Source organism: Haplochromis burtoni, unplaced genomic scaffold, assembly GCF_018398535.1.
Source record: "Haplochromis burtoni strain Fernald_Lab_line unplaced genomic scaffold, NCSU_Asbu1 Contig_14, whole genome shotgun sequence".
Classification (NCBI taxonomy): Eukaryota; Metazoa; Chordata; class Actinopteri; order Cichliformes; family Cichlidae; genus Haplochromis; species Haplochromis burtoni.
The window spans coordinates 1,011,269-1,024,115 of record NW_024582375.1 but is presented as its reverse complement, the minus strand read 5'-3'; the positions used below and the strand labels follow the sequence as shown (position 1 = coordinate 1,024,115).

General features: G+C 40.4%; 1 protein-coding gene across 2 annotated transcripts; it reads right to left on the bottom strand.

The window, feature by feature from the left end:
- Positions 1-296: 296 nt before the first annotated feature.
- tmem168a (transmembrane protein 168a) lies at positions 297-12,243 on the bottom strand. 2 transcript variants are annotated; one of them, XM_005915620.2, is made up of 6 exons: positions 12,141-12,243; positions 9,879-10,845; positions 9,522-9,797; positions 8,059-8,201; positions 4,049-4,326; positions 297-1,621 (listed from the first exon to the last, which is right to left on the bottom strand). In XM_005915620.2, exons 2-6 carry the CDS (start codon positions 10,704-10,706, stop codon positions 1,071-1,073), a joined length of 2,076 nt encoding a protein of 691 aa, XP_005915682.1. In that variant the 5' UTR covers positions 10,707-10,845; positions 12,141-12,243; the 3' UTR covers positions 297-1,070. The 2 variants fall into 2 exon arrangements, with proteins under 2 accessions (XP_005915682.1, XP_005915683.1); XM_005915621.3 differs by lacking the exon at positions 12,141-12,243 and adding an exon at positions 11,574-12,117.
- Between the last annotated feature and the right edge of the window lie 604 nt (positions 12,244-12,847).

The window sequence follows — 12,847 nt, the reverse complement described above, 5'->3', positions numbered from 1 at the left end:
ACTTTTCTTCTTTATCTAGATGGTGAAGACAAAAGGGAAGAGCACATCATGACTCTTCTGTTTTTTTTTTTAATGGTATCTCATAAAATCTATGAGAAAATAGCCCTTCCTTGTTCCATGACCTCAGTAAACACTTTCTTGCTGAGCTCCCCTTTCTTGGTCTAAATCACCAGAAACTCAACAGAAGTGTAGGCTTCACATCCAGATGTCAGTAACCACTGTGTGTTTATGTCCATCTTTTATAAGCAGTCTACAGCCTATTTAGTGTAGATAACATAAAAAAAAATAAGACTCAATATTATAAATGATTAGAAATTTATCTTTAAGGCACTTTATCATACATAAAATGGCCCACCGTAACAAAAGAAAAATGTGAAAACCCTTCCAAAGATACAGAAACCATATTCAAAGTTTTTGTATGCAATTAATAACAAGAGACAATAAAATAAGATAACAATTAAAATAAGCATAAAGTAAGAAAAGTGCCAAGTAAGATGAGAGTTTTCTGTTCTTAGACCTCGTCCTAATTAATTAAACCACAATCATACCTCAGTACTCTTTATTTCAATTTAATTTACTGGGATTGTTAAGTTTAATATTCTTTTGGGCTCAGAAATCCAATATTGACTTTTTGTGATGTACTTGGCACAATATCTTGAATCACTGCAAATAAACATTTTTCAAAAATAAATGTAAGGAATCTGGTGCTGACTGAAGGCCAACCTTTATATCATTTATAGTATTTTAGACTAAAATAAAATATGATTGTATAGATATTATAACTGGTATGCAGCACAAGTTATTTTTTTTTTTTTTATACAAACATCTTATACCCAGCTGCTACATCCTGATTCAAAATTGAACTGGTTAATTCATGAAAGGCCCAACTCCACAATTCCAAATTTCAAGTCCAAAACTAGAAACTAAATTTGCATCATACTTTGGGATTTGTAAAGCAAGAACTGGCAAAAACAATAAAAATGCTCCCCTGTAACAAGACAAAAAAGTTTCTTGGAGTTGGACCCTTTATGAATTTACTGATTCAGCTATCTGACAACTTCCCCTTTTATCTATGAGTGCACCAGTTTAATGCCTTGCCCAGTGTCCAAAACAGCCGGTGGGAACCAGGCTAGTTTACACCTCCTGAAGCAGCGCAGACATGTGCTACATAACCAAAACAGGTGAAGGCCACAGCACCAGTTGGACAGGTGCACCATGGGGTATGTAGCCTTAGGAAAGTGGGTCTTCCAGTGCTTGGCTACATCACTTCCAGTGGGAAGATGGAGTGTGTAGTCGCTCCAGCGTTTGGACACACTGTAGACAGCTTTCATGGTCCGCCCTTTTTCAGACCACTGGGTGTCACTGGCTGGGTTGCAGTTGAACTCCACCCACTCAGAAGTGAATTTCCCGAGCAAGGGGATATCTCCAGCCTCGGGGTCCACCATGGTGGCTGACAGCTCAGCCCCCTGCACGGCTACATAAATGCCCTCCACCCTGCGCACTTCCTTGACCCAAGGGAGGGAGTATTCGGTGTCCAGGACCACAATGAGACGGGAACAGTGGCCGGCGTTCTTCTCCTTCCACAGCTCCAGCAACTGGGCCAGATGGAAACTCTCACCTCCTACAGTTACAGGAGATTAGATAGTAAGAAGGAGAAAGAAAGAACAGCGCGTACTGGGAATCTATCCTATGACTAGTTTGATTTACCAAACTCTCTGAGAGAGAAACAGTGAAGGTCAGCGAGCTGCTATTCACTTAGTTCCATGTTCAAGGACAATTCATTGGGACATATGGCCATAGATGGACATGGCAGCTTGGCAGGGATCGAATCTGTCAACTATTACTCAAGGGACTGTCTTTAAAATCCCCTGTCATCCCGGCAACAGACACAACGACAAAAACAACCTTAATAGACTGTATATTTATATTTAGTATATTTTGGCAGAGAACAAACATTGAAGGTCTGTTGCCAAATTATTTCTGTTATTCCTAACATCAGTGCTAGGTAAGTAAATAAATAAATAAATGAGGCTGAGAAAAATAAAATGAAATCCATTTATGGATACAAAGCAGCTTTGCCACATACTGCTTTATATTTAGAAGGGAAAATGGGCTTTTATTCACATATCTAAAACATCAAGCATGAGCCAATTTGGAGAATCTGCTGCACAGCTAAATTTGTATATATGCATCCAGTGTCATCAACAGAGAACTTCCAGACTATTTTGAGGAATCCCAGTGTGGACAACACTGCATCAGTGGGTCGTAATAACCAGAGGGATCCTTTATTTGATTTGAATTTCAGTCGAAGCAACCCCACTTTTTCAAAAATGTCTCCAGTTATCCCCTGAGCATGCCACTGAAAACGACCCTTCAGGATTGTGACTCAGGGGAAGTGATTATGCTTTCGGTGGGGATTTTTTTTTTCTTTTTTTACTATTTGCAGCAGCACGCAGAGATAATACGTCAAGTAATCTCTGAAGAGGAGCTGGAGCTGACACTGTGTTGACCTGCTGTGATTCTCATTTCTGCTGAGGGAACGCTCATGTCACAGTAGACTCTCTGTAACTTTCACAGAATCGTCTCTACTGGAGCCAAACTTCTGTGCCGAGTCCTTCATAGCAATTTCAACTCTTTACGCTTGCTTGTCTGATTCCTTGCAAATCAGTCTGATTGACTGAGAGAATGGGAAAATGAAAGGAATGGAAATTAGACTGTAATGCAAATGAGACTGCAGTCAGAATACAATATCTACCTAATGCTATCTGAAACAACAGCTCTGTAGTCACTTCTACTTCTGTGTTGATTTTTTTTCCCTGTATTTTAACTGATTTACATCTTCGTCAATTATGTGTGCTTAGATGTTAAAACTGCCCGACAGCTTTGAAGAGAGAAAGCTGATATGCAACTTATGATGCACCTAAAATTTGATTTGTGAGGACTGAATGTGTCAAGTTTAATCTTCTCTCAGTTTCCAAAAAAGGAAATAAACAGCAGAGATGTCTGAGAAGGCCAAAACAAGCGATTCTTTTGTTCTACAAAAAGCTTCAAGTTAATGTGCAAACCATTTGATCTCATCTAATTTAATGAATTAATAGAGTCTGAACATGTAATGTTTAATAATAAATCAGAATATCTACAAAGAAAGGATCATTCTCTCTTGAAATGTTGACCTAGGAATTCTCCTATATAACATGGTGAACCCCAATGTTTTTCTTAATTCACATTAGTCTCTTCTGGATCACACTTATGCCATGCTTGCTTGGTAACTAATCAGTAAATCTTCTGTAACAACTCCCAAAGGCTCATCTTCTCATGCTCCTATATCTTGTGGGGTTCCCCATGGGTCTGTTTTGGGTCCCCTTCATATATCATTAGCACAGTAGCCCTTGAGGAAAAACACTGAGCTAGTTTTCACTGCTACCTGCCACTTGAGGTCTTGTCTGACTGAAGCTAGGAACTGGATGTCCAAAAACTTTCTAAATGATTTACTGAACGACTATAAAACTGAAATAATTATAACTTCCCCACCTCCCCCACCTAGCACTAGCAACACCATTGGACTTTCATTTAGTCTGAGTCATCAGAAAAAGATGTCTTCAGAGAAGCTTGCAACCTAGGGGTAAACACAGACTCCATGTTCTTTTGATAGATATCAAGCTGCCTAACTCTCTCCAGTTTCTTTATCAGATTTTAAATGTTCATTTATCAGTAATTATGAATTCCGATACCAATATATCTGAAAATAGCCAAATATATCAGTGCTCCGATGCATTGGGACTCTGGATATATTGGTTAGGCTCTATTAATTATGTATTCTCTTTGCTGAATGGTGTTTAAATATCCCCTGGATTTATATACTGAAATATCTGTAGTTGTAGCTGGTGAAGTTGAAGCTGTATACTTACGTGGATGCATTCTTTTTATTTGCCTCACTAGTACATTTAGGAATTAAATGAATGCGAATGGACTATGAAGTATGACCACTTTCCAAGACTTAAAAACATTGAAAAATAAAGCAATGACAACATGGATCTGTGGCCTTCACCTGACAGAGCCCAGGAGCCGGAGCCTTTGTGCGTGTGCCCACTGTAGAATATCAAATAGGTGTCATGTCGTGGTCCGTCTGCCGTACGAAGCTCCAGAAAGTTGCGCAACTTTGTAAGTACAGCCTCCAGGGTGACACCGCTAGTAGAGTAGTCACAGCCGAATGTCTGAATCATGTGGTGGGAGAAGAGGCGCTGGATGTTGTTCAGCATGCCTGTGGAGCGCAGATTCAATAGCTCCACCTGCTCAGGTGGTAAGAGAGTGGGCTGGCCACCAGCGCTGGGTGAAAGAGAAAGATGAAAGGCTGTGAGAAAAGACTTGTTGATGTTTATCTTTTTTTTATCTACTCAGAGGGAGGCTCAAGTTAGGTGGCTTGTCAGCAGAAGGGGAGGGTGGTGGGGGGTGGTGTGTACTTATTTATTTATCTACTTTCTGAGTGAGAAGTTGATAGATTGACATACCAGGGTGGAGTAGCTGTCTCCCTTGTTGGGGAGAGAGGAGACAGAGAAGAGAGGATAAGAGGAGATGGGGGAATAGGAGATGCAAAAAGTACCAGCGAGGGATCGCTACTGGAGGAAATGACATTAGCCTCAGGGATGAGAAGGAAATAAAGAATGAAAGCAAATAAAAAAGTAGCAAAAAATGAGATGGTACAAAGGAGAACAGAGTAGGATGACAAAAACAGGTTAAATATATACTCATACTCAATTTATAAAAGCACCATTCTTACTCTTAAGGGCGATTTTCCAAACACAATTTCATAACACGTTATTAACTAGGGATTAAATCAATATCAAATAAATCATATCACTCCCTCTGCCATGTGATTACTAATTCGCTCCTGCCAAGCATGTTTTCACTGAATCATGAAAGAGCTCTGAACAGGTTCCCCCACGAATATGAATTACCAGAGTAATTATAAATAAAGTGACCAAAGTTGCTTCCCTAAATGAAGGAGTTTGTTCACACGTAGGGGGAGATTGAAGGGGCAGATTGGCACAGATGCTGTGCCGTTCTGTTGTTGTGAAGTGAGAGCGAAACTAACAATTTACTGGAGTATCTACTTTCCTACCCTCACTTACAACCATAAGGTCTGGGTAGTGAAACAAAGAGATTGTGGATGTAAGAGGTGGAAATGAGCTTCCTCCATACCTCAAGGGGGCCACAGGGAAGAAGCAGGACACATGGATCATTTCTTGGCTTGCTTGGGAATACGTCTGTGTTGTCTCAGAAGACGTATAGGATGTGGCTGCAGGTGGGGTCTCTGCCCCAGATAATTGGCAGAAAATAGGTGGATAGATGGACCAGAATACCATACTGGTAGACGGATATCTTGCAGTGTAATTTCATAGGATCTCTCTATTGTATATCAATATTGTGGGCAGCTTATTGCACTACTTTTGTTACTAGCACTGTTAAATGCAGTACAACATACATTATTTTTATTTCCATTGGAGAAAATAATTTTTTCATAACAAATTTATTTGGAAAATCATTGTGTCTTTTTGGAGGATTCCATGTGTATACCTACGGATGAGGTAATTTTACAAAAGTGAGAGTGGATACAGGTTACAGAAAGTAAGCTGTGAAACACAGAGAAAGAATCCATATACCTATGAAACAGCTTTCTACAGTGTCTGCGGGCTCGAAGTTATTCGAAAAGTCATAAGTCATTCTTGCAAACACCTGCATACATCAGCCATCATATTATGCCGCGTGCCCACGCTTTCCCCTTTAACCTGCCAAGGGGAAGTTTATCGAATAAACGCCTGAAGAGTGATGCTTTTGTTTTTACAGCTATGAGACAAATAAATGGATGTTATCGGTTGACAGCGAGGCAGTACTCCTGTCCTCAAAGGAAGTTCGATGAACAATTACCTTAATGATGATAACAATTGAGGCTAGCTATAAAAACACACTACACCTGATCAGAAAATGCAGAAAATGCAACCTGAGCATGACTTTGTGAGCTCATCATTTCCCCCAAACCCATCTAATCTTTTTAGATCTCATGACGCCCAGGAGAGTAAGGGCCTGTGGTTTGAGATTCCAACCACATCTTCCCCTGTGACACTCTCTCTTTCATCCTTAAAAAAAATCCAATCCTTTCCTCCGTAGCCCTTTCACAGCTTCACCTCTCCCTCCCCTTTCTTTGCTATCTCTGTCCATTTTTTTCCCTTTTAACCACCACCTTCTTTCAAAGTTAACAACATCACCCCTCCTCTTTTGTTTATCTTCCTGTTGTTTCACCATCGCTGTTGTTGCATGTGTGCCTCGCCTTTTCACCCATATCTCGGTAATCTCCCAGAGGGAATCTTGTCATTGTGAAAACATGATCTGCAGCCATCAAACAGTCGATTATACTCTGCTGCATTCTCATCATGCTCCAAGTCCTCCCTATGGATCCTGCACATGCGGCCTTGCATACAGAGCATCTAAGACTCTAATACGACATGGGCCAGCATTCAAAATCACCTAGACCGTTAGACTCTACTAAGATTGATATCCCATTTAACTGAAAAAGCTAACTTTTAACTAAAAGGTTCAATAATTCAATAATTACATAAGAAAAAAACCCCCAAACAGGATGGCTGAAGAGCTCTTGAATGTGGAAATATTTTTAACTGATGGCTAGCTTTTGGTGTTTAAGATGATGAGGCATGGCGGCATCTTCAAAAATAAAGTGATTAAGAAAAAAATGCATGGTCAACAGAGTGGGCTGTGGTGGAAACATCAGATGCGGCTAACAGCAAACGGGTGCATCTGAATAACTTGGTATGCTGAGGAGGGATCGGTGGAATGATCCCTCAAGGGCCCAAGCATTAGCGCTATGTTTATGCACTTATTGGCCTATTTATCCCATTGGTTTTTTGTTAAGTGAGGAGAACGTTCGGAAGAATGATCATGTTTACCACTCCTGGTGAGAGTGGTAAAGGCTTTGACATCGGCTGAGTGCGTCTGAATGTGGGAATGCTCCATCGCTGCATTTTGCTCGGGTTTACTGTACATGCAGTACGTGGAGATTAGTTGAGTATGCTGAGCATAGCTTTGCTTACCTGGCAGTTAAGGAGAAGCTGTATGTTCTCAGTGTGTGATGTCATTTGAAACCCAAAGTTCACACAAGTCTTTATGCTGTCATGTAGAAAACAGCTTGTAAAACACCATTTAGCAGTAATAACTTGAACTAATGTTTTTCTGTACGATTTTATCACTCTCTCATATCGTTGTGGAGGACGTTTACTGCTGTGCTTGGTATCATTGTCCTGTTGCGTGATCCAATATATGCCAAGCTTTAATTGTTGGACACATTTGCTCACATTTGTTTCCAGCATGCTCTGATAATACACAGGAGTTCAAAGTGACTGTACAGCAGTTATTATTTGATCAGCAACAATCATATTTTTTTGAGTGTTTATAGGAAAAGCAAGCAGATCAGTCCAAGTTTCTAGTTGACAATCCTCATTTGTAACAGTTTGATTGTATTTTTTTTAACTTTCAGCTGAAATTGAAAAAAATAAATATTGTTATTGTTATAGATTTAACCCTGTAAAGTGGATCATATCTGATACATAAGTTTTGAGACCTCTACATCGCAAGTGTGATTTTTTTTTCTGAAAAACTTGTATACAGTCAGATGGATGCAGTGCTACTGTGGGCAACAAATTGAACAAAAATGGTGTCAGAAGGCTCAATAAATACTCCAGTTTCAAAAATTTAATTCCTGGGGATTATTTCATGGTTCAGGCTTTACAGAGTTAAGAGGTGTTATTGCCAGCTTTTTGTTCCCATATGTAAAACCAATGTGAATGTCCTGAAACACTGATTTTCACGTGTTGATGGGAATAAAAGGGACATTTACAGATTCCTTTCTGGGCTTTAAAAACGTGATTTGGGCATTCTGTTTACATTTTGTTGTTTTTCTCAAGTAACAAATAAATTTTTTAGCCCCCAAACCAAACCATCCACAACAGAGGATATTCCCAATCAAAACAGTTTAACTGAAGGGTGTACCTGCAGTAAGTGGTAGGTACAACCAGGGCGTAGCCAGCACAAGTTCCTCCCAGGCAGCCGCCCAGCTCGTGGAACAAACCATGCGCCAGAGACTCGAGAGGCAGCACCACCAGCAAAGCACTGAGAAAGAGACCGTTGGAGGGCTGCAAAAAGCCAAAGAATCAGAGTCACTTTCATTCAACATTTACAGCTTGTACCGGCGGTAATCAGACTCACTTAATTGGTGTTGACACTCGGCAAGACAGTTGCACAACATGGTACTGACACTGTGCTATTATCGCAGGACAAAACATGACAGGACCTAACTAAATGGATACACAGTGTTGTGAAAGACACTAGAATAAACATACTTCACAAATGTCAATCCAAAGCAGAATAATTACTGCAGCATTTGAGCTTGTATTTTAGGGTAGCCTCTTCCAGAGCCTAAAATAGCAGCATTAAAACCACAGAAATCACAATACAGTACGAAAGCCGTCTTTGCTATCATCATTCTCGGCTGATGATCAATTTGCCCAAAGCTGTGGAAGTGGTGGGTTTCTTATGAGAGCTTGGCACTAAGTTATGCATTCAAAAGCTGCCTTCTGAATAGGGAAATCACTCTTATACAGTTTCACAAAAGCAATATTCTGCTTTTCATTCATTCCACACTTTGAAATGCATTACCACACTGACTTTGATAAAAGGAAATTATAATACATGCAATGTATACACACACACACACACACACACACACAAGTAGGCAAAATCTTTTTTTGGGTGGTTCTCACATGTAAGCTCTTCAGAAAGTACTGAATCCAACGTAATGCTCACCAACTATAGCTGTAAACATAAATATTCGATTGGCTTTCTTAATAATATTCGTTGTTTCACAAAGGCTTGCTGATTCTACAACGGACTGCATTAATCTTCCAGTTATGTTTTCTGTGTGCAATACAAAATTTCACAGCCGTAAAACATCAAAACACACAAAAGCTAAACACTAGCTTTCTTCCACCTTCTCAGGCAAATTTGAAACTGACATCAACAATGTGCACATCCCAAATTAGAACTTGGGCCCATGAGAATCTTACAAGGTAAATGTCTAATAGGGCTAAATAAGTTATTGCTGCTCTTTATGCAAGCAGATAAGGATATTAAAGTACTAATTAAATTGGTTTCGCATGAGAGCAGAAGTCCCTGAGTTTGGGGAGCAACTATTAACTACACACTGCCACTAGAATGCTTCCACACAGTATCCAGCATGGGTATTATATGTTTATAGAGGCCTTTTCACGACTACCAAAGTGCAAATGATTAAAAAGAGTGCCTAAGACTAACATAACCTTGGACCTCAGCAATATAACAAGGATAATGCTTTCTATGCTATGGCAGTTTTCATAGAAAATCAAACAGAACAATCCAACCCTGCTTTGCAGATTTAAACATTTTTGTCTTATCTACTTTTCATTCATGGGTCTTACCTGCCAGGACACAGCCCCGAGTATCACTGTTGACAACAAACTAAAGAACACCAGTCGCTCTGAGATGAGGCAGAAATGTCGGATGCCTCGGGAGGCCATGACCTGGTCCAGACTCCGGCTACTCGACCGCTGGGCGCGCCAAGCCTTCTGACAGTCACTCAGCTTAGTGTGAAAGCCCCAGATTGTGATCAGCAAAATGACGTGGCAGATGGACCAGAAAAGACCAAACAGACAGAAACCTGGGATGACCAGATACCACAGGTCCAAGTAACCAAGCTATGAAAGACAAAACAAAAGTTTAAATAAAAAAATAATGAAAATAAACCCTCAATATTTGTAATATAGCTATAAGTGTACCTTTAAAGCAGCAAGGACAAAGAAGGCTATCTCAGTCAGACTCAGAGGAAACAAGGACAGCTTCCTCCACACCTTCCCCATGGAGAGCACTGGCATCCAGCGCTCCGTGGGGCCTAACCTACTGAAGTACACATCCAACACAGGCTCACAGAGCAGCCTGCCCAGGTAGCAGCCTAAGGCATAAGGGTTGGCATTAATGCCTAAGGCCTGGAAAAACACAAGAGAAGTAACCAAGGCAAAACTGATCAAATTGGCCAAAGCTAGGAGGGATTTCATCCTCAAGTCCACAATGAGAGCACCGAGGGCCACTACCAAGCCTATTATGGCCACTGACTTGTGAAGAAGCATGGTAGTGCTTGCAATACCAAATCCTAGAAGCTCCAGTAACTCTACTGATGTTAGCAAGGTGGATTTGTAGCAGATGGAGCAGCATATTCGCTCAGTTAGGGCCCATACTGCTTTCATAACTACACTGGCTAGGAGGAGATAGTTTGCGACCAGTTCTTTGACATTTGAATCCAAGGCGGGGCTGTTGAGGAAACACAAAAGTCCAAGGAGAAAGCCGAACCACAAATGGAATAAGCTCTGGCTGGCGTTTTCCATAGCAAAGTAGTAATGGAGGATACTGGCAATTCCCAGGACAAAGAGGCCCAGAATGAAGATAACCAGAATCATGGGTTCCCATGTCACCTCCCAGCGTACGTACATGCCAACACAGACTGCCACAAGGAGATTGAAGCTGGACAGGTAACCCAGACAATGCACTGATTTAAACACGTCCACCTCCTTTGGTGCACTGACTGTCAGTTCCTCTTCCTCCCGAGCCATGGCTGACGTGGATGTTCTTATTTAAAAGCAGTTTAACTATCAAATAATTAATTTCCTCCAGCCACCTTCTTTATACTTCCACAGAGGTTTGCCACATGGAGGATGGTGCCTCTTGATGACTTTCAGCAAAAATCAACCCCTGCGTGGAAAAAAAAAAAGAAACAGTGTGAGTGCATTATACGGTACATTCATCACATAGTCCAAACTTATGTACAAAAGGCAGGCACTTTAGTGTTTCCCCATGCAGAGACTATCTGGGCGGCGCGCCCTGGCATATTAGTTGCGCAAGAAATATTTTAGCAACTAATTTTTGCAAATTTTGGATTACTTTTTTTTTTACACATCACTGACTTTAACGCCATTCACAATTCCCAGTTGACAATCACTGCTAACCAGCTAACCCAGGCCCTTACATTCCCCAACGGCTTGCTTGTCCCACACTCTGGTGAAATCAGTCCTTCCTCTGCTTTTCCCCTGTGATCCGGAGAGCCACTCTAACCAGAACCTGCAGCAATGTGTAAGACTTGTAAGGGATGCAAAGTAGGACTAGAACTAATGTCACCAGCTACAGTACATGACAGCAGTCCCTTCACCTGCCCCAAACAGAGTCTGTGGGAAACACTGCACTTTAAATGTATACAAATCTTAATCATTAATCAGGACTATCAGGGAGACAGGCAGGCAGCAAGAATTATCAAACCATTACTGATCTGTGGTCTGATCCATAGCTGTCTAAAATTAAATCTAGAAGACCTATGCAACCTAATTTCATTTTCAATGGTCACACTGACTGCAGAAACATTCTGTATACAATCGTTGATAAAATCACATTAATACTGTTTACTCGTATTATATTTCGATCACTACCTTCCATCTTTGCTGTTGTGAAATTCTCTCACAGATTCTGGATTCTTTGACTTCCATGTGTCTCTCTTATAAATCCTTTGGAGTCATACATAAACGTCTTCAGTAACATCAAGGAACAACAGCATTAATATCAAATAAACGGAGTCTGTATTGGTTTTGTACAGAAGAATGAGGAAATACTCTTTAGTCACAGCTAATTTGAGTGTAGTTCTCCTTCCACCGGGATCACAATTTTCTATGCTAACACTCTTTAAAATGACAACATTTTGACAGCGGTTGATTACACAGTCGAGGTAAACTAATCAATTCGTATCCGTTTTCTACCCAAACAAACCCTTTAACTAACTAACTGACTAACAAACCAGCTATAGCCTTGCTGTCAGTGAGTGACGATGTGGCACTATAGCAGACGGGAAGTTTTAACTTAGCCCTGCCTGCTCCCTCTTTGTAAACAGTAAACTAGTTTGCTAGTGCACGATTTAGTGCAGTGGCTAAAACTGCCAACACAACCACGAGCCTTCAAATATAAAACTGTATGTAATGTCTTTATCGTCAAATGTTGCTTACATGTTGATTGTTTGGGTGAAATCATCCGTACTTCCGGGTTCTGTACTACGGCACCTCGCAAGTGTCGAAATGAACGTACCTTCGCTTTTCCCACAGAATTAATTGTGGCGAGGCATTTTTTAAGGTCGCTCTGAGCTTATGCATTAAATTAGTAAACAGACAAAACTAAACGGAACTAAAATTAAACAAATAAAATCTTCGTTAGCCTATTTTTCAAATATGTACGAAAGAACAAGGTCACATAAGGTCACTGATAGTTGTGGCAGCGTCCTTAAGTTGAAAACAAATACAAACACATGTTCTAAGTGTTGTGTAACATGTGCATGTCACTACTAATTACACATACGCATATACTATATGCCCATTTAGCGGGGCTTTATTGTACTGTACAGTAGCTGGCACCATGTTCGTTATATCATGTTTGTTATATTTCTTCTCGGTCTGTTTTCTGATGCAAATATTATACAGGTACATTTGCGACAAGATGGCAGTGATGATGTATGGTTGATGTATGTGAGAGAAAGTGCTGCTTTGATCAGATGTTTACAGAAGGCACAACTGGGAACACACAGTGATTTAGCCCACTTGACTTATGCACACAGCCCTAGTATGATATAATGTATATGGCTGATAACAACCTTTAAATAGTGATTTAATGTTCGTTATTTTCTTTAATTTGAAATTTCTTTGACCTGAAAACTAGTGAA

Coding starts and splice junctions, on each gene's coding strand:
- tmem168a (XM_005915620.2), bottom strand. CDS start 10,706: ATGGCTCGGGAGGAAGAGGAACTGACAGTCAGTGCACCAAAGGAGGTG. Junction 9,798..9,878: donor TTGTCCTTGCTGCTTTAAAG/GTACACTTATAG, acceptor TGTCTTTCATAG/CTTGGTTACTTGGACCTGTG. Junction 1,622..4,048: donor CGGCTCCTGGGCTCTGTCAG/GTGAAGGCCACA, acceptor CTGTAACTGTAG/GAGGTGAGAGTTTCCATCTG.